General features: G+C 40.2%; 1 protein-coding gene across 5 annotated transcripts in view; it reads left to right on the top strand.

The window, feature by feature from the left end:
• Positions 1-22,072, top strand: part of CD109 (CD109 molecule) — a 173,635-nt gene that overhangs the window by 62,512 nt on the left and 89,051 nt on the right. For all 5 annotated transcript variants that reach the window (XR_008298528.1, XR_003419529.2, XM_053222566.1 and 2 more), the window contains one exon: positions 3,182-3,307. Coding sequence is in view for 3 of the 5 variants with exons in the window: in XM_053222566.1 (XP_053078541.1) it covers positions 3,182-3,307 (126 nt within the window). In the remaining 2 variants the exon portion in view is untranslated. The remainder of the gene's footprint in view (positions 1-3,181; positions 3,308-22,072) is intronic.

The following is a 22,072-nucleotide window of genomic DNA, read 5'->3' as shown; positions in this document are numbered from 1 at the left end:
GCTGGGATATGAGCTCAGGTCCAGCCTTGCCACTTGCAGAAGCCACATGGGAGCACCGATGCCCACACTGCTGTCTTCCTCCATCTGAAAAACAGTCATTTGGGCCAGAATGTGATGTTTTCTACATCTTTCAGTGTAGAATAGTTGGTTTCTTGGCAAAACCTCTTAGAAAAAAGTGGAACTTAGTGTAACAAGAACCCCTGACTTGAACAAAGCTGTACTCCCTAGTACAGCACCACCTTCAGGCTAACGTGGAGAAGTGCACTGATGGCTGGGAGGCTAACTTCTCGGAATCCATCCTGCCCGGTCAAGAAGACAGTCAGTGATACTGTAGTAGTAAGTGACCTAACGACAGCTAGTAGCTACACTTGTGGTGAGCATGGCAGAGTGTATAAACTTGTCAAATCAGTAAGCTGTAAAAAAAAGAAAAAGAATTGCTGTAGCTGTAGGATGTAGCTAAAATATTGACTGTCAAGTCACAGCATGTTCAGGGGGTGCTCAGTGTTTTGTGTGTGTGTTTTTTTTTTTTTTTTTTTTGTCGTTTGGTATTATTAATTTTGTCTGCCTTGATAACTGACCTTCTCAGGTTGAAAAGGCCTTCAGGGCCCTTTTGACAGTGGTAAAAACGTGCCCTACCTCTGCTCTAATTCTCGCTACCTCTGGCTACTCTGGCTTGACACTATGGAAATCAGTGCCTTCAACACCTCCATGGTAGCTGGCACAGCAGACTTCTACCGTGACTTCCTTCCTGAAGAAAGTGTTGCTTCTTGTACAGATGAATGACCTTGTATGGGAATAGCTGTTGTTGCCTTAAGGGTGTATCTTGTGATTGTGCCCTGACACTCTGGTGTGGGGCAGCCATGACAAAACCAGGACCTCATTCCTGGTGAGGTGAGGGGACCACCTCGTTTAAGTGATTTGACTTCTCCAGTTCTACATGCTAGACAGACGCTGGGTGCATAATCCAGGACTCTGAGGAGTGGCAGAAATACTCCTACTGGACATATTCTCCAGCTGGGGATTTATTGCTTGAGACAGTCTGGCACAGGCAGCAGGTACTGTGCTGTGCTGAGGCACCAGAACCATCTAAAGGTGACTCAGAGAGCACAAGGGGCCACTATTGCAGCATCTCCAGCATGTGGCTGTTCTGGCTGTGTCAGGGCCACTGTTCATGTTGTATATGGCTGTCCTGTGTGCATCCTAGCAGGAGATGGTGACGTACAAATGCTGGGTTCTGCTGTGGTGCCACCATGCATGGTCTGTTCGAATCCTGATGTGTAAAAACTTCTGGTGTTTCTACATTCTCTGTGTTTTCCTGTTGGTGACAGTTAGGCCTAGGTCTGAGGCAGGCTTAACAAACCAGAGGGATTATCTCATTCACTCCCAACCGTCCAGATCCTCCAGGTTCAAAGTCATCAAAGACTTCATTTAGAACTTCCTTTTTTTGTAGGGCCATGGTACCACCTGGGAGAAGCGTATACCCTCACCAAATAATGCATCAGCAGAGTATGAACATTCCTTTCCATTCAGTTTAAATAACACTGGGAATTATTATTATTATTTTTTATTTTTGTCAGGCTGACAGAAGAAAAAAGGTATTTTTTGTTTTCACCCACGCATCATGCTGTGGCAGGTGCAGGAGAGCCAACAGCTGATTACAATGCCCATCCTAGGAGTTTGCCAAGGAGGGTGACATACTTAGTCTTGACTTGCTTTGGTATTTGGTTTTAACAATTAGTTTCTGGCTTACTAGACTACTCCTAACTCAATTCTCAGCATTGTCCTTACCTCTGACTTTCACATCCTCCCCTACTTGGGGAGAGAGGTTTCTTCTGGCTTCCGTTAACTGGGCTGACCCACTACGTCTAGTCAAAGGATAGAGAATAACAATCAGGGAAAATATTTGATCCCTGCTCTCATGAGTTCACAGTCTAGCTGGGAACAAAAAAATCCCACATAACCCATGAGTTCAGTAAACTCAAAAGGGGTAGTCTTCAAAAGGGGTAAACTCCAGATGTACTAGGGACTCTCCAGGAAGTGGCCATTTTGTCTGTTGGAAGCATTTATAGGAGGCAGGACACTGGAGCTTATTTCACCTATTGGACAGGAAGGAAGGGCATTCTGTGCAGCAATTGTAGAGGCTGAGAAGCATGGGCTTTTGGGAGTGAATTGCAAAGAAATCTGTATGTTTAGAGGAAGATGAGCATAGAAGTATAGATGGAATCAGACTGCTAAGTTATGTAAACTATGTCAAGGAGTGTAGATCTCATTCTGTAGGCAAACAAAAGCTATCACCACCTCGTGGTCCACTGCTTGTCATATGTCAGGAACTGTACGAAGCATTTCCACCACTTTGCCTCAATCTCAGATTTGTGTTTCAGATGGACAACACTGTTGGCAGAAGGGAAGATGTATTTATTGGAGGGCAAGAGTGGAGGAGGGAGATTAGTCGTAATAGTCAGAAAACAGGACATGGCAGCTGGATGTGAGGATTAGAGAGAGATTAAAGAGGTGGAGTCGACAGGGCTGGGAATGTGAAGGGAAGTCCGGGATGACTGCTGGATTGGCTTGGCTGAATGTGCATGACGGGATCATTGGGGAAGTCTAGGAAAACTGAAGTGTTTTTCCTGCACAACCTTCGCTAAACATGGCTATGATACATTTTGTTGGATTAAACGGTGTGTGGGTTCGAATCCTGAATTCATGGATTACTTACAGTTGAGTGTTTACCTAACCTCTCTGGGAATCTGTTTTCTGCTATAATGTGAGGACAGTCCTACCCTGAGGGAGAGTTGTGATGATTGAGTGATGTATGAGTGGTAATGATACGACAGAGTGCCTGACACGCAGTGGGCCCTGAATACATACACAAGGTCTGTTATCTCTAGGTTAACAATGACAGCACAGGTTTGGTGCTACACATGTCATGTGTGTTCCATGTAGAGGGAAATATGGTGCCAAGAATTGGAAGGTGGAGCAGAATAAAGATGTTCTCAGGAGGGTATGAGAAAGGAAGAAATTCTGATTTGTCTTCTGTTTAGTAACATATGGCCAAAATTTTACAAAACGTATCTCTGTGCCATATTTAGGATGTCCCTGGGAGTGCTGCATGGAGGGCATCATTCATAACACATGTATGCGGCAGTATTTATATAGTTAACATGTACGGTTTTTGTTGTAGGACCCCAAGTCCAATTTGATCCAACAGTGGTTGTCAGAACAAAGTGATCTTGGCATCGTTTCCAAAACTTTTCAATTATCTTCCCATCCAATACTTGGTGACTGGTCCATTCAAGTTCAAGTGAATGTGAGTATAAATATATTTTCAGGGGGAATGCTAAAGTGATTTAATTAGGTCAGGTGGGGAAATATCTCCAATGTCATTTATTCACTGAACAGAAAATTGTTAATCTGAACATCTAGATAATTTAAGGGGTGTATTTTGAATTTGCTATGTTTATCAATGGGTTAGCTTTCATTGTAATATGTTAGAGTTTTAGCCATTGTTGCCTTTTTCTGTAATACAATGTTTGAAGGTTAAAACATTTTGCATTTTTTAAATGTTTATTTATTTTTGAGAGACAGAGAGAGACAGAGCATGAGCAGGGGAGGGTCAGAGAGAGAGGGAGACACAGAATCTGAAGCAGACTCCAGGCTCTGAGCTGTTAACACAGAGCCAGACGTGGGGCTCGAACTCACAGAGTGCGAGATCATGACCTGAGCCAAAGTCGGATGCTCAACTGACTGAGCCACCCAGGCACCACAAAACGTTTTGTGTTTAATGTAAAACTGATTAATGTTTATTTTACTTATTCAGTGCATACGTTGAGTATTTTAAAACTAACCTACAGATACATAGTTATAATTTAGCAAATTTTATGTCTCTGAATGACTCCTGATGAGATTGGACTAACCTACTTTATCATTGTTTTAAAACACAGTGTGAATAAATAAACGTTGAAAAAAAAATTAAAAAAAAAAACACACAGTGATTGGGGTGCCTGGGTGGCTATGCGGTTAAGTGTCTGACTTTGGCTCATATCATGATCTCACGTTTCATGCTTTGGAGCTCCGCATAGGTCTCTGTGCTGACAGCTCAGAGCCTGGAGCCTGCTTCAGGTTCTGTGTCTCCCTCTCTCTGCCCCTCCCCCACTTGTGCTTTCTCTGTCTCTCTCTCTCAAAAAACAAAACAAAACAAAACAAAACATTAAAACATACAAAAAAAAAAAAAAAGAAACAGTGATTTTAAACGACCACACCAATTTTCTGTTCCCCAAGTCCTCTTTCTCCCCAACTCCTCTACCTACTTCCTTTGTTTGTTGCCAACCTTTGAAGCTCTGAGATCTCACAGGGCAGACTCATCTCTCTGCCTTAGGTTTTCTCCTGTGCATCCCTGTGTGATGTTTGAAGATTCATTGAATATTGTCCCATTTTTCTCTGGAGTTTATTAAAAAATATATAAATTTGTGAATAAGAGCTTTTTTTAAAAAAAATTGTTTTTTAATGATTATTTATTTTTGAGACAGAGAGAGACAGAGCATGAACAGGGGAGGGGCAGAGAGAGAGGGAGACACAGAATCGGAAACAGGCTCCACGCTCTGAGCTGTCAGCACAGAGCCCGATGCGGGGCTCGAACTCACGGACCGTGAGATCATGACCTGAGCCGAAGTCGGACACTTAACCGACCAAGCCACCCAGGCGCCCCAAATAAGAGCTTTTAAAAATAGTTCTATTAAAAGAGCTGTTGACATTTTGGACAAAAATTTTTTGCTGTGGGCATGGTTGGGTACACTGTAGGATGTTTAGCAGGATCTTTAGCCTCAGCACCTCAGATGCCAGTAGCAGCCCAAGTGTGCCAAACAGAATTGTCTACAGGCATCGTCACTCTCCACGGGGAAAAAATACCCTCTCCCTTCCCCACTGAGAACCACTTTATTAGAAGGAATAATCATTCATTAACATAAGACCTTAAGTGGGATAAGTGTACCAAAAAAATTAAAAAAAAATTTTCTCCTTTCTGCTTTTAGGAAGGGGTCACATCCTAAAAGCAGATCTAGTCTCTCTTAGCCAGCACATGGTTTTTGAGCATCCATGAAGAGTGCCTGCGGAGAGGGTGTGCTGCAGGGGTGAGACAGGTGGGCAGTGAGAAAGTGTAGAGGTGTGTATAGGGCTCAGGGAAGCCTGGAGGAGGGGGTGTTGAACTCTAGGGGAGCAAGACATTTGTGCTTATGGAAGAAGAAGAGAGTCAGTGTTTGTGAGACTTCACAGAGAGAAGGCTGTGTGTAGAGGTTGGGAAGATGGAAGAGAGCCTCACGGGTCTGGGGGTTTGGGAGAAGTTTGGTGTTACTGGCACATGTTGGGAATGATGGGAATTGATGATTAGGACATATACTGTGAGTGTGAAGGAATTAGGGTTTTCTTAGTTCCCACCTTTGATTTCACTATAGAGTTCTCCAGGATCAGTTGTTTATCTATCCATCTGTCTGTCTTTCCATCTATCTGTCCCTGTATCAAATATGTGAGGGCGTATAGGGCAGTTGTGGAAATAAGGAGGTAAACATGCAAAATCTCTGTCCTCAATATCATTGTTGTGCTGACATGGATAATATAATAAAAGTTGAATAACGTAAGCGTGACAGGAAAACAAGGCAGTGTGACAGCGGAGGAATCGTGAGGTGCTGAGTCAGTGAGGTCCATCAGGTTTTTTTTTTTTTTTTTTAATTTTAAAATTTATTTTATTTTTTAAATTTAAATTCAAGTTAGTTAACATATATAGTGTAATAATGATTTTAGGAATAGAAATTAGTGATTCATCACTTATACATAACACCCTGTGCTCATCCCAACAAGTGCCCTCCTTAATGCCCATCGCCCATTTAGCCCATCCCCCCACCCAACACCACACCAGGAACCCTCAGTTTATTCTCTGTATTTAAGAGTCTCTTATGGTTTGTCTTCCTTTCTTTTTTTTTTTTTTTATCTTATTTTTGCTTCCCTTCCCCTATGTTCATCTGTTTTCTTTCTTAAATTCCACATAGGAGTGAAATCATATATGATATTTGCCTTTCTCTGACTGACTTATTTTGCTTAGTATAATATACTCTAGTTCCATCCACATTGTTGCAAATGGCAAGATTTCATTCTTTTTCATTGCCAAGTAATCTTCCATTGTATCTATGTACCACATCTTTATCTTCTTCATCAGTCTGTGACATTTGGGCTCTTTCCATACTTTGGCTATTGTTGATAGTGCTGCTATAAACATTGGGGTGCATGTGCCCCTTCGAATCAGCACTCCTGTATCCTTTGGATAAATACCTAGTAGTGTAATTGCTGGGTTGTAGGGTAGTTCTATCAGTAATTTTTTGAGGAACTTCCATCTTTTTTCCAGAATGGCCGCACCAGTTTGCATTCCCACCACCAGCGCAAAAGGGTTCCTCTCTCTCTGCACCCTTGCCAACATCTGTCGTTTCCTGAGTTGTTAATTTTAGTTGTTCTGACAAGTGTGAGGTGGTATCTCATTGTGGTTTGATTTGTATTTCCCTCATCAGGTACTTCTAAGGGTGCAGGGTGACTTGGACTAGCATGGGATAAAGAAGGTGTATTGTAAGGATGAGTGCTGATGCTTTTGGGATCGTGTCTCATTCTGTCTCTCTGGCTGCGTCATTCTCCCCTCACTCTTCTGTCAACCTCTATGGTGTTTCTAGTCCAAATCTGGACTGGTCGCATCGGCTCATCTGAATAACCGTCATCTCAGAGTCCTTCAAGCAACCCTCTTTGTTGGTGGCTGTGGATGGACTTCTGTTGGGTCAGTGTCCACTGTTGGTCCATTCAGAGGCACTTCCGCACGGTGGCCAGGGACAATCTCAGCTGGGTGGCAGCCTCCAAGAGGTTAATTTGTTCAGTGAGTGGTGAACAGGATATGTACTAGAAGACAGAGGGTGATAGAATAGTGGAGAAAGACTTTTGGAAGATGTGAGATCATAAGTTGAAAATTAACAGGATTTCTCATGCAGTGGTTTGTGGACCGGATCTGTCATATTGATTTGGTCATATTGATTAGGAAAAGAAAGACAAGGAAAGGTAGGTGCTTAAAAAATTCAAATCATTTACAAGATTTGGCCTTTGCCCACCTTTTCAGCTTTGTTAAGTGCCACCCTTGTCCTCGAACAGCCTTGAATGGCTTAATCCCTGTAGACATCTCCATAGCACTCTGTGCTTCTCTTGGTTCATTCATGTCACTTTTAACTGGTGGCATCTAAGAGACTGTAGTCTTTTGGGGCTTGTTCACATCTGTATCTCTATGACTTAGCACGTGTTTCACACATGGATATCAGTCAGTATTTATTAGATGAGTGTATTAAAGGTATTTAATAATCATTAGTATTGAAATACATATAATGTCTCCTTTTCCACATTCCATAAGGCATCTTTATCTTTTAGAAAAGACCAGCATATTGATCAGGTACTTGGTGATACAGTGTTTTTTCCCCAGATTTTATTGAGGTACAATTGACAAAAGGATAGGTTACTTAAGTTTACAGTATGATTATTTGATATACATACACGTTGTGAAAGGATTCCTGCCAGGTTATATAATGTTAAGGCACACACTACGGAAATCTAAGCACTTTTATTTAAAAGAAAAGAAAAGAAAAAAGAAAAGAAAAAAGAAAAGAAAAGAAAAGAAAAGAAAAGAAAAGAAAAGAAAAGAAAAGAAAAGAGTCCTTTAAGGGCCACCAGGGGTCAGTGTAATCAAAGAAATGTTATGGGAAGCAACCCGAGACCCTGTATTGGTCTCTGGTTTTTATCTTTCCTGGACTCCTGCACAACATTCAAAGATTGTTTATTGCTTATTATTGAACTCCTTTTTCTTTCAGCAGTGAATAATGACTGTGGTAGAAATATATTTATTATTTAAATAGTCCACCACTGTACACTATATTTTTGTTTTTCTAAGGCAGTGACTGTTCTCAGGATTAGATCTCAGGGAAGGGAAAACATTTCAGAGGAATGTTTTGAAATTCCATTTGTCTCTAGCAAAAATATGGAGTGATCTTAGTATTAGACTTATTGGAGCTTTGATTTGTAGTGACTGTAATCAGTGTGGCATTCTTTTTTTTTTTTTTTTTAAGTGTTTATTTATTTTGAGAGAGAGAGAGAGAGGGAGCGAGGGAGGGGCAGAGACAGAGGAAGAGAGAGAATCACAAGCAGTGTCCACGCTCAAGATAGAGCCCTACTCAGGGCTTGATCTCACAACCATGAGATCAGGACCTTGACTTGAGATCATGACCATGAGATAATGACTTGAGCCAATATCGAGTTGGATGCTTAACTGACTGAGCTACCCAGGTGTTCCAATTAGCAAGGCATTCTTAAATCACCCTTTATGCTAGGTCAGAAAAAGAATCCTTTAGGTAAAACACACTTGGTGGGCTCCTTGGCATTTCTACAACCATAACATGTACCTTTATAGAATAAGTGTGAACGAGTCATTTATTATATACTAACCTTTCTAGGTTACTACATTTCTTTTGACCTTCTGGTATTGCTTTCCACTTTCAGGATTTTTAATGATGACTAATTATTTTGATTTCATAAAATTTCTAGGTTTTCTTTTTTTTTAATGTCTTTATTGTGCAGTATATAATGGTAGAACACACACAGTAAGTTCTCTGTATATTCACAGACATGCACTTTTTATAATGATAGTTTATTTATTTACTTAAAGTATTTATTTATTTTGAGAAAAAGAGAGAGAGAGAGTGAGCATGAGCAGGGGAGGGGCAGAGAGAGAGGGAGAGGAGAGAATCCCAAGTAGGCTCTGCACTGTCAGCACAGAGCCAGATGTGGGGCTCGATCACAAACCTTAAGATCATGACCTGCACCAAAATCCAGAGTTGGACGCTTAACTGACTGAGCCACCCAGGTGCCCCTATTATGCTAGTTTAATTACATTGCAAAGCAACTCTTGATAATAACTTTTAAGCTCTTTAAAAAATTTTTTTTGTAATGTTTATTTATTTTTGAGAGAGACAGACAGAGTGCAAGCTGGGGAGGGGCAGAGACACAGAATCCGAAGCAGGCTCCAGGCTCTGAGCTGTCAGCGCAGAGCCTGACATGGAGCTTGAACTCATGGACTGTGAGATCATGACCTGAGCTGAAGTCGGACGCTTAACAGAATGAGCCACCCAGGTGCCCCTAAGCTCTTTTAAACTTAGGAAATTTAGTAAGAGCACTGATTTTTTTTTTTTTTTTTTTAATGTGTGCTACTTATGCATGTACTTAATTTGTGTACCTGCCTGGAATGTGAATGGTTCTTTGCTGTGCTGGGGACTGTGCTTCTTCTCTTGAGAAGAATCACTATCCCTTTTTCCTTTAGTAGCACCTCCCCTGCCCCAACATTTCTGTCTTAACTTCCAGGAGCACCGCATCCTCCTCTTAGAGGGTAGAGGTTTATTTTAGCTATAATGCCTCTTCATAGAAGTGTGTTTTACAGAGTTGCTATGTTTCAGGTACATTAAAGGACAACTGGGGAGATGTGCTCCAGTTTAATAATCATCTTACAAATACACCTTGGGCAGATAACTTGTGAATGTTAAACACTGCTTATATTTTCATTGTTTTCCAGTACTTCTCCAGGTGCCTTCTCTTTCTAGGTATCTACCTCTTGACTGGTATCCTTGGCTCTCCCAAATAGTTGCAATTTTGTTTTTCATTATTTTTAAAGTAGACTCAACACCCAATGTGGGGCTCAGACTTAATGATTGTGAGATCAAGAGTCTCATGCTCTATTGACTGAGCCTTTTCTTTTTTTTAATTGTGGTAAAATATACATGAAATTTACTATCTTAACTTTTGAGTGTATGGTTTAGTGGTATTAAATATACGCACATTGTTGTCCAGCCATCACTGCCATCCATCTCCTGAACTCTTTACATCTTGCAGAACTGAAACTGTTGACCCACTAAATACTAACTTCCCATTCCTCCTCTTTTCCAGCCAGGGGCAACCACCATTCTACTTTCTGTCCCTATGAACTTGACTACTCTAAGTACTTCATATAGGTGGGGCCATATAGTATTTGGTTTTTTTTGTTTGTTTGTTTTGTTTTTGTTTTTTGTGACTGGCTTATTTCACCTAGCATAATATCCTCAAGGTTTATCCATATGGCAGCATGTGTCTGAATTTCATTCCTTTTTAAGGCTGAAAAATATTCCATTGCATGTATAACCAGGTTTCATTACAAATGATCTTTCATCTATGATTTAAAAATTATATTCCAGGTTTAGAGGTTCTTTAAAACCTTTTTTTTTTTTTAATTTGAGATAGAGATAAAGAGAGAGAGAATGAGAGAGAGAGAGAGACAGCAAGGGGAGGGGCAGCAGGAGAGAGAGAGAGAGAGAGAGAGAGAGAGAGAGAGAGACTCAAGCAGGATCCATGCTCAGTGTGGAGCCCGACACAGGGCTTGATTCCACAACTCAGGGATCATGACCTGAGCCGAAATTAAGAGTTGGACGCTCAACCAGCTGAGCCACCCAGGAGTCCCTAAAAGTTGTTGAAAAGAATGGCTTGTGTTGGTGTCTGAACACCAGGCTCCTGGAGCCAGGAGGGACCTGGCCATACCAGCCCTTTCCCTGGGGGTAGCCCACAGTCCTCAGTTGCAGGACTCTGGGTGACCCAAGAATTGGCACTCCTTTTTCTCTGAGAACCTGAAGGAAGAGCCTGAGTCACAGAGAAATCCTGCTCAGTTGATAATTGTAGCTCTTACCCTTTTTCTGCAGCGACAGATGGAAGCCTGTGTTCCCTTCTAGAGGAGCTCATGCAGCTAAGTTGAGCGTGTGAAGTTCCACTTGCCAGAACTTACCAGTGTTCTCTAACGGCAGTGTGCCTAAGAGTCAACTGACTGGGGAGCTTGTTTAAGATGCAGAGTTCAGGCCCTACCCCCAGATCCCAAGTCAGTATTGCTGGCACAGGACCTAAGAATTTGCATTTTAAATGAACACTGGGAAATTCCGTTGTTTTTCTGGACCACATCTTGAGAAATGCTGATTGATGTCCGCAGTCAGGAGTCTTTACTTTCTATCTATTCTGCTGAGAGACAGTGTTGGGTAGTATAAAAGATGTAGAACAGGAGATGGACCCCCAATTCATTCTTTAATTCTCTAGTGGTGAGACTCTGGGCTGTTTACTTTGACTCTCTAGGTAAGTAGCTCTATGGAGCTCTCTGGTACCCTAGCTTACTATAGCAAATTTTTGGGGAAAATCTGTATTTTTACAACAGCTTCTCTGGTGATTTAGATGCACAGCCAGCGTGGGAACCACTGAACTAGGTAATCATGTGGTTTCTTCTAGTTGTAAGCGACTGTGGTTCTCAGCCCTTGTCTCACTCTGAAGCAGTGTTAGGGTGGGGACAAGTAATTGAAGGTAGAGAACTCAACTCAGTAGTCCCAAGACTTGAAATCAGTCCTTTGGAACCCTGTCTGATACATGGGGGTGTCAAGTTATTCTGCAAATCAGAAGCAGTCTGCAACAAATTGTTCCTTTGTTTATAGCAGTTTCATGTATTTTCTTTCAAGTTAATTATTGTGGAAAGGTTAGTAAGGATTGCTAGCATCTCATGGCTTTTTATAGCCTTTTAGACTGCTCCTTATCTTTCTGGCCTTGCTGCCTAGCTATGGCCTGAGTCAGTTTCCTTCTGCTGGAGCTATTTGTCCTTTGCAAAGGAGCACATCTTTGTTTGGACAGTTCCTGTCCTTGAAGCTCTCTGCAAGTAGCATCTGGTAACCCTTCCCCTGGCTTGTGATGACAGCTTAACAGAAAGCATGGAGCAAACTGTGACAGGTCAGAAAACAGTGGCATCCTCTCTGGAATGTAGATGTAGCTTCCAAAATACTTTTGCTAGCCTCTGCTTAAAGGAAGCCTGCTTTTTTTGGGAAAGACTTCAAGTTCTTACTTCCATGTGCTGGGAGAGAGGGGAGGGGAGTTGGTTTTAAAATTCTGATTTCTTACAGCGGCAACTGGCAGGTCAACACTTCATTCTCCGTTCTTCCATGGGTCCTTATACACACCTTTACTACAGCACTTACTGATCAGAGCAGTTGTTTCCTTTTTTTTTTTTTTTATTGCGGCAAGATATAAATAACATAAAATTTACCATTGTAGCCATTTTTAAGTATATAGTTCAGTGGCATCAAGTACATTTACATCCATCACCACCATCAATTTCCAGAATTTGTTTCATCTTTCCAAACTGTGGTCAGTGTAGTTAAAAAAAGTTTTTTTTCAATGTGTATTTATTTTTGAGAGACAGAGACAGAGTGTGAGCGGGGAAGGGGCAGAGCAAGAGGGAGACACAGATCCGATGCAGGCTCCAGGGTCTGAGCTGTCAGCACAGAGCCCGACGTGGGGCTTGAACCCACAAGCCGTGAGAGCATGACCTGAGTTGAAGTCGGATGCTCAATAGACTGAGCCATCCAGGGCGCCCCAGGGTAGTTTTTTTTTAAATGTCTATTTTTTTGAGAGAGAGAGAGCATGAGCAGGGGAGGGGCAGAGAGAGAGGGGGACAAAGGATCAGAAGTGGGCTCTGTGTTGACGGCAGCGAGCCTTATGTGAGACTTGAACTCAAGAACCGTGAATTGATGACCTGAGCCAAGTTGGATACTCAACCGACTGAGCCACCATTCTAGTTTTAAAAAATATGACTGCCTTATTTAGTAGACTGTGAGTTGCTTAAAGACAGGAATTCTATTTTCATTAATGTTCATATTTATTCTGGCTAATAAAGTATTTGATCTGTTTTAGGAACTCATTCATGCATGTGGGATGAAAGAATAAGTGAATGAACAGTTTCTTCTAGACTATTGCTATTAATTATTATCCTCTGTGGTATTCTTTGACTTCGAGTTCTAGTCTTCCATACACTACCAAACTTAGAAGAAATATGTTCATGTATTTGCATTTTGAGAATATGTTTAGTTGCTGTATTTGAGGCACCTGTGAGCCAGTGGAAAACAGGCCTTTTGGATTAATGTTCTGGACTTTCTGATTCTGAAAATTAAAAAAGGTTTCAGTCAAGAACTGAATATCCTAGCCTCTTATAAACTTCTGTAGTGAGCTGTTTGATCTGCTATTGTCATTCCTTTGGTGGTAGGCATTTTGATTTCTGGACCCCAACCTAATTTTTTTGAGGAGTTCCTTGTCTTGTTCTTTCCCTCCAAAAGCCACCCCAGGAGTGCCCTTCTTTTCAAGGGTGTTTTACCTGCTGTCCTCTTCAGGTACAGCTTAATGGCATCAGGCAGAAACTCTGGGTCAGGTATTAGCGTATCAGTGAAATGGAGGGTGCTAGGAAGCCATCAGCACATAGCAAGGTTACCCCGTTCCACCTCCTCATTTTATGGAAGAAGAGTTGGAGAGAAGTAATGTGACCTGGTTAGGCTCACACAGTGTTATGGTAGGGTCAGAGCTAGAAGCTAGATTTCCTGACGCTTTCAGCTGAATAACATTAAATTATTTAATATGTACTGTAATTGCTGTTTAAAGATAGTCATGTTTTTGGTTGAGTTTAGACGTCAACAGATCTTGCTGTATACATTGGTGGAGAAGATGCCCACATCTATGACATGATTTGAGGGTGCCAGACAATCACTCCTTCACACAGTAGATTGTTTCCTTGTTTTATATTTGGCTTTTAAAGTTTTTGTTTTAATTCCAGTTAGTTAACATACAGTGTTATATTAGGTTCAGGTGTATAATATAGTGATTCAACAGTTCTATACATTGCCTGGTGCTCATCACAGCAAGTGCACGCCTTAATCCCTCTCACCTATTTCACCCATCCCCCCACCCACTTCCCCTCTGGTAAGAGTCTGTTTCTTGGTTTGTCTGTTTCTCTTTTTTTTTCTTTCCGCTCGTTTGTTTTGTTTCTTAAATTCCACATATGGTATTTGTCTTTCTCTGACTGACTTACTTCGCTTAGCATTATACTCCCTAACTCCGTCCATGTTGTTGCAAATGGCAAGATTTCATTCTTTTTTTATGGCTGAGTGACATTACAATATATTTATATACCACATCTTCTTTATCCATTTATCAAGTGATGGGCACTTAGGCTGCTTCCATAGTTTGGCTATTGTAAATAATGCTACTATAAATATCAGGGTGCATGTGACCCCTTGAATACCAAAGTATTCTTTGGATAAATACCTAGTAGTGCAATTGCTGGATCATAGGGTAGTTCTGTTTTAAACTTTTTGAGGAACCTCCATATTGTTTTGCACAGTGGCTGCATCAGTTTGCTTTCCATCAACAGTGCATGAGTTTTCCTTTTTCTCCACATCCTTGCCAACACCTGTTGTTTCTTGTGTTGTTGAATTTAGCCTTTTTGACAAGTGTGAGGTGATATCTCATTATAACTTTGATTTGCATTTCCCTGATGGTAAGTGATGAATATCTTTTCATCTGTTCTTCTGTTCATCTGTTTCATCTCTTCATCTGTTCACCTGTTCTTCTGCCTACTTTTTAAAATTGGATTATTTGTTTTTTGGGTGTTGAGTCTGATAAGTTCTTTATAGATTTTAGACACTAACCCTTTATCAGATATGTCATTTGCAAATATCTTCTCCCATCCTGTAGGCTGCCTTTCAGTTTTGTTGATTGTTTCCTCTGCTTTGCAGAAGCTTTTTATTTTGATGTAGTCCCAATAGTTTATTTTTGTTTTTGTATCCCTTGCCTCAGGAGATATATCTAGAAAGAAGTTGCCATGGTCGATGTCAAAGAGGTTAGGTTGAGAACAAAGATGTTCTCTTCTAGGATTTTTTTGGTTTCAGGTCTCACATTGAGGTCTTTAATCAACTTTGAATTTATTTTTGTATATGATGTAAGAAAGTGGTCTAGTTTCATTTTTTGCATGTTGCTGTCCAGGTTTCCCAACACCATTTGTTGAAAAGATTGTCTTTTTCCATTGGATATTCTTTCTTGCTTTGTTGAAGATTAATTGACCATGTAGTTGTGGGTTTATTTCTGGGTTTTCTATTCTTTCTGTGGATCTGTGTCTGTTTCTATGTCAGTACCATATTGGTTTGATTACTACAGCTTTGCAATATAATTTGAAGTCTGGAATTGTGATGCCTCCAACTTTGCTTTGCTTTGGCTATTTGGGGTCTTTTGTGGTTTCATGCAAACTTTAGGATTGTTTTTCTAGCTTGGTGAAAAATCCTGTTGCTACTCTGATAGTAACTGCATTAAATGTATAGATTCCTTTGGGTAGTATAGACGTTTTAACAATATTTGTTCTTCCAGTCCATGAGGTTGGGATGTGTTTCCATTTCTTTGTCTGGTAAGTTCTTCAGTGTTTTATGGTTTTCAGAATACAGGTCTTTCACCTCTTTGGTTAGGTTTATTACTAGGTATCTTATTGCTTTTGGAGCAGTTGTAAATGGGATTAGTTTCTTTTTCTACTGCTTCATTATTGGTGTATAGAAATGCAACAGATTCTGTACATTGATTTTGTATCCTGTGATTTTACTGAATTTATTAGTTCTAGCAGTTTTTTTTTGTGGAGTCTTTCAGGTTTTCTATATATAGTATTATGTTATCTGCAAATAGTGAAAGTTTTACTTCTTCCTTGCCAATTTGGGTGCTTTCTATTTCTTTTTGTTGTCTGATTGATATGGTTAGGACTTCCAGGACTATGTTGAACAAAAGTGGTGAGAGTGGACATCCTTGGCTTGTTCCTGACCTTGGGGAAAAGCTCCAGTATTTTCCCATTAAGGATGATGTTATATTTTTCATATATATGGCCTTTATTATGTTGAGGTATGCTCCCTCTAAATCTACTTTTATTATGAATGTATGTTGTACTTTGTCAAATGCTTTTTATGCATGTATTGAAATGATTTTATAGTTCTTATCCTTTCTCTTATTGATGTGCTATATCATGTTAATTGTTTTGCAAATATTGAACCACTCTTGCAACTCAGGAATAAATCCCACTTGATTGTGGGGCATGATTTTTTTTAATGTATTATTGAATTTAGTTTGCTAGTGTTTTGTTGAGGATTTTTGTGTCTATGTTCATCAGAGATATTGGCCTGTAATTCTCTTTTTTAGTGGTGCCTTTATCTGGTTTTGGTATCAGGGTAATGCTGGCCTCATAGAATGAACTTGGGTTTTCCTTCGTTTTCTGTTTTTTAGAATGGTTTGGGAAGAATAGGTATTAACTCTTATTTAAATATTTGGTAGAATTTGCCTGTAAAGCCTTTGACTTTTGTTTTTTGGGAGGGTTTTTTTTTTTTTTTGGAGTTTTTTGATTACTGATTCAATTTCTTTGCTGGTTATTGGTCTGTTCAAATTTTATATTTCTTCCTGTCTCAGTTTTGGTAGGTTATAGGTTCCTAGGAATTTATCTATTTCTTCTAGGTTGTCTAATTTGTTGGCATTTAGTTTTTCATAATACCCCTTATAATTATTTGTATTTCTGTGGTGTTGATTGTTACTTCTCCTCTCTCATCTGTGAATTTATTTATTTGAGTTTCACATTGGGTTGTTTTCAACGTGTATCACATTCTGACCACAACAGCCATGGCTTTAGACTGAAGATTTTGAGTGCTGGAGACTCATGTTATAGCATACAGGCTATCTGGTAGGGGAAATAGGCTAACATCCATTAATGTATTAGTGAGGATTACTTTGCTGTAACCTAGCAGACTATATAATCTTGGTGATATAAGACATAGAGGATTAATTTTTGAAGAACTTTTTATTTTGAAGTAGATTCACCCTAGAAAGTTGTGAAGATAGTATGGAGAGGTCCTGCGTGCCCTTTACACAGTGTACTAAATGGTTTTATCTTGCATTATTCTAGTACAACCTCCAAAACAGGAACTTGACATTGGTATGATGTGTGTATATAGTTCTATAAGATGCTCAGTTTTCAATGGCATAGAGGGAGTTTTGGAAAGTTACAGCTCTTTGGACTCTGCTGGTGACAGCCCTGGGTCCCAGGTGGGACACTAAAATGAGTACTGTGTCCCTGGGTAGAGTGAGAAAAGAAGAAATGAGCAAGAAATGGAATTATTTTGCTTCAAGGGTAACTTTCCCATTCAATACAGAGTTGTAGCTATGCTTCTCCTTTTTCCTCTTGCTTGAGATAGGTGCCCAAGAAAGGTGGCCATGTGGCATATCTTTAAAAACTTTTATTCTTTTTACTTTCAGTAGGAACAGAGAGGGTTAAATGAATGTGTGTGCGTGTGTGCACGCGCGCACGTGTGTGTGTTTTAGAGTATGCTTCTAGTTAGCACTTTTCTGGTAAGGAAACCAGCTTGTCTCTTGTACAGCATAATATATTTGTACTGCAAATGGAGAAACTTTTTAGGAGCATGCATGTGCTTGTGGCATTGGGTGTCTGGTCCACCATCCTTCTAACTGGAGTCTTAAATGGTCTATGTCTTGGTTATTCATTAGATCCATTTTCCCCAAGTCCTAGTACTATGAGTAACTATCAGGTATAGAACAAATTATGTTCATCTTTAGTTTAGTTACAGTCTTTTAAAAAACTTAAAAAAATGTTTAATTTTGAGAGAGAGAGAGACCCAGAAAGAGAGAGTGCGTGAGTGGGGGGAGGGGCAGAGAGAGAAAGAGACAGTATCCAACGCAGGCTCTGTCTGAGCTGTCAGCACAGAGTCTGCCCTGGGGCTCGAACACATAAACTGTGAGGTCATGACCTGAGCTGAAGTCAGATTCTGAGCCTCCCTAGTTGATAGTCTTGATGAGTACCAGAATGTTTGTAATTATTTCTAAAATGAGAGAATGGATTGAGGAAAATGCTGTCTGATGGGGGAGATTCTGGTCTCTCCCTTCTCACTCTCAGTAGATAATCTTTCTTTCTACTTCATAAAAAACAGAAGTTATCAGTTAGGAATTTCTTTAAACTGCTCTGCCAGATTTACATGTCTACCTGTGTGTGTACCCATCTCATGGTCGTCCTCTTCTTTTACAGAAAGATGTAATTCTTCATATCTAAGACCAAAACCTCAACCTCTTCCCTGGTTTCTCCCTTCTACTTTCTCAGAAACCTTACAATGTTAATTATCTCTTCTTTCTCCTGAATCTTCAACCTGGATCTCTCTCTCCTGGATCTTTCCACAAAATCTAGTATGTTCAAGTCTCTCACAGGATTAAGGAGAGAGGGAGAGGGGGAGGAGGAGCGAAAGCGAGGGGGGACGGCGGGGGGGAGGGGGAGGAAGAGAGAGACACAGACAGAGAGACAGGCAGACACTGAACTCTGACCCTAGTTTCCTTGCCAGTAACTACTTTTTTCTTTCCCATTCTAGCCAATTTTTTTTTTTTTTTAAGTTGTCTCATCTCTGTACCTCCCACTTCCTCCCCTCACTCCAATTTGGTACTTAAGTTTCTTTCTACTAGTTTGCTAGCCTGGGTTCTTCTCCTTGTCTTCTTTTGCCATGTATTCTTTCATATATATGGGGATATTGTAGAGTTTGGCTTTAAATTTCTTTCATTTCTCACTCTAGACAAGTTAATTAATAGATATGGTTGCATTTTCCATCTATACACTAATGACTTTCAAATTTGTCTGAGAGAACCCAGAGCTCTGTGTTGCAGACCTTTATAACCATCTGCCTACTTAACATCTCTTCTTGGATGTTTTAAAGGCATCCTGAAGTCCTCGTATCCAGTATCATTCTTATAATCATCGCTCACCACACCTGGCTCTTTTCCAGCATTCTTTATCTTACTGAATTACTCCATTTCCATCCAGTTATTCAAGCTGGTACCCTTGGAGTTTCCTTGACATTTCATCTCTCCTACCATCCTTATCCAGACCTTCACCAGTTCCCACAGATTGTACCCTTAAATATATTTCAAATCCGTCTACTTTTACTTCTCTTTATTTTCACCTCTGCCTTTTTTGTCCAAGCCACCATCATATTTTCCCTAGATATTTACAGTTTCTCGTAATGCATCTCCCTACATTTACTTTTTTCCTCTTGTAATCAGTCCCTTACATAGCAGTGAAAGTAATCTAAACGTTAAATTGGATCATGTTATTTCTCAGCTTAAAACTCTCCAAAGGCTTTCCATTGCCCTCAGAATAAAATTCATGTTTTACCATGGCCTACACAAGGCCTTGCCTGATCTGACTACTTTTCCAGCCTCATCTTCAAGTTTCATAATTCCCTATGAATTTAATTCACAACTTTTATCATTGTCTGTAATTATATATTTATGTGTATGATTATTTGATAAATATATTTCTTTTCACCAAATTAAAAACCCTATCCTGGGAAGGTGTCTGTCCATCACTTAGCACAATGCTGGCACTTAGGTTCAATAATTCTCTGTTGAAGGATAGATGAATGAAAGCATTTGTTTTGTTTGGGCTGTAGTTCTGTTAGTTCTGATTCAGTAACTGGGGGTGGGAACTGGGCATCTCTGTTTATTGAATCTACCACAGTTGATCCCGATGCCTGGCTTGAAAACTCCGAGAGAAATATGTTGCAACTACACTTTAGGCCACAGATGTTTAGACTCTAAACAGGAAAGGAAAGGACAATGTGAATGTTAACAAACATTTCCGTTCTTTTGCACATCTATCATTTCTCCAAGTAGGTCAATATACATCTACTGAGACTTTTATGGATGATACTTTCATTGTGATTTCTTGTTAATTTTTAAGTTATTTGCTAATTTTACGGTAAAAATGAAAGAGGAAAAAGATACGATGTTAAACAATTATTGTTCTGTGGGAAAAAGATAGATGTTACACAATTATTGTTCTGTAGGTATTAGGCTTAAGCATAGGAGAATTAGTAGGAATCTGAATGAAACTAAAAATATAGAATTTTCTTAATATACATTAGGTGGGAAGAAATACCAGTCAGTAAACATCCAAAGATGATAAGACACAAAACCTACTTTCAAGGAGCTTACAGTCAGGGAAGACTTCATGTAATAATTGGAAAGAGCACTAGGTTGGGAGTTACATGATGTGGGGCCTCATGCTGTGGTCAAGGGACTGTGTACAAGTTCTTTCAGCTCTGGATCTGTTTTCCTCAGCTCTAAAATAAGGAGCTTGGGTCAGAGGACTTGTAAGCCTCTTCACATCTTTAAAAATTCCATGCTTCAACTAGATGGAGGTGGAGGGCACTGTAGGACTCAGATGGGGACCGTGGGGGAGAGGTGGAACGAGGTGTGGAGCTAGGTGACAGCAGTAGGGTTGGGAGCAAGCACTTGCCTGGAGTGGAGGCCCTGCAGAGAGTAATAGTTAAAGAGAATGTTGGAAGAGTTTGTGGGTCAAGCTATTGAACATATTGGATATTAGGCTAATGTTTTAGATTTTATTTTATTTATTTTATTAAAAATAATTTTTTTTCAATGTTTATTTATTTTTGAGACAGAGAGAGACAGAGCATGAACAGGGGAGGGGCAGAGAGAGAGGGAGACACAGAATCTGAAACAGGCTGCAGGCTCTGAGCGGTCAGCACAGAGCCTGACGCGGGGCTCAAACCCACGGGCCGTGAGATCATGACCTGAGCCGAAGTCAGACGCCCAACGAACCAAGCCACCCAGGCACCCCTAGATTTTATTTTGTAGACAGTGGGGGCCTCTAAAAACTATTTTACTTTGAATGTTAATGTTATAAATTTCATATAAGACTTCGGAGGACAAAGAAAGCAAAAATTTTATGTGAATGAGTTTCTTATTATAAAAGATATAAAAATTACACTTTTGTTATTTTTCTCTGATTATAAAAGTAATGCATGCCCAATGTAAAAACACCAAAATGTTATTCAGTAGAAAGAATGACATGTTGTCACGATAAACCTCTGAAAAACAACAACAAAAAATGTCGTTGATATTTGTTGTCTTGTTGATTTTTGTAGTGTGACATGATTACAGTAGTATTTTAGGAAGATCATAGCATGTGAGGTGATTGAAAGGAGAGGAACTGAAGTCAGGGAGATGCCAGAGGGTCAGTATCATTGCTTAGCAAGTACAGCCTACCTTCTGTGTTAGGTTATAACAGTCTAGTCTGAAGGTAATAGGAGATTGCTTTAGGGGAGCAGCACAAACTAAAGAGGAATCGGTGAATTCAAGAGACACTTTAAAGGAAGATTCATCAGGTTTAGGGACTGATTAGATCGGATTGTGAAAAGGAGAAAGAGAAATTTTAGATGTTATCTCTCTATCTATCTCTCTATCTATCTATTTAAAATGAGAGAGAGAGCAAGATAGTGTGAGTGGGGGATGGGGCAGAGAGGGGGGAGAGAGAGAATCTCAAGCAGGCTCTGGGTGGAGCGTGGATACCGCAACCCTGGGGTCATGACCTGAGCCGAAATCAAAAGTCGGACACTCAACCTACTGAGCTGCCCAAGTGCCCCAAAAGGTGTTAAATTAATTAAAGAAGGAGGTCATTAGACTGATGTGGCTGTATTGCCATGGCTGACTACTTATGCAAACCAAAATCTAAGTCTGTGAATGCCCCAAGGTTACAAAATCAAAATGCTAAGGGTAACCAGTCACAAACAGCCAACTAAGGCTTTAAGTTATAGCCAATCAATAATTTCCTTACTTTGCTTCTGCCTTTTCTCTTTAAAAGTTTCTCCCTGAGCTCCTGTTGGTGGAGCATGCCTAACCAATTGCTGGTCAGCACTGCCCAATTCCAATCGAATTCTGTTCACATAAACTCTTAAGATAATTTTATTTTATTTTATTTTATTCATTTTATTTTATTTTATTTTACTTTATTTTATTTTAGAGAGAGAGGGAGAGGGAGTGGGGTGTGAGCTTGAGCAAGGGAAGGGCAGAAGGGGAGAGAGAGAGAGAGAGAGAGAGAGAGAGAGAGAGAGAGAGAGAGAGAGAATCTCAAGCAGGCTCCGGGCCCAATTTGAGTCTCATCCCATGACCCTGGGATTATGACCTGAGCTGAAACCAAGAGTCGGACACTCAACTGACTCAGGCACCCAGGTACCCCAAACTCTTAAAATTTTTAATGTGCTTCAGTTTACCTTTTAACAGAGGTGACCCTGGGATTTTAAGTGTGGGCTCTGGG

Source organism: Acinonyx jubatus, chromosome B2 (genome assembly GCF_027475565.1).
Source record: "Acinonyx jubatus isolate Ajub_Pintada_27869175 chromosome B2, VMU_Ajub_asm_v1.0, whole genome shotgun sequence".
Classification (NCBI taxonomy): Eukaryota; Metazoa; Chordata; class Mammalia; order Carnivora; family Felidae; genus Acinonyx; species Acinonyx jubatus.
This window is presented reverse-complemented; position numbering and strand designations above follow the sequence as displayed.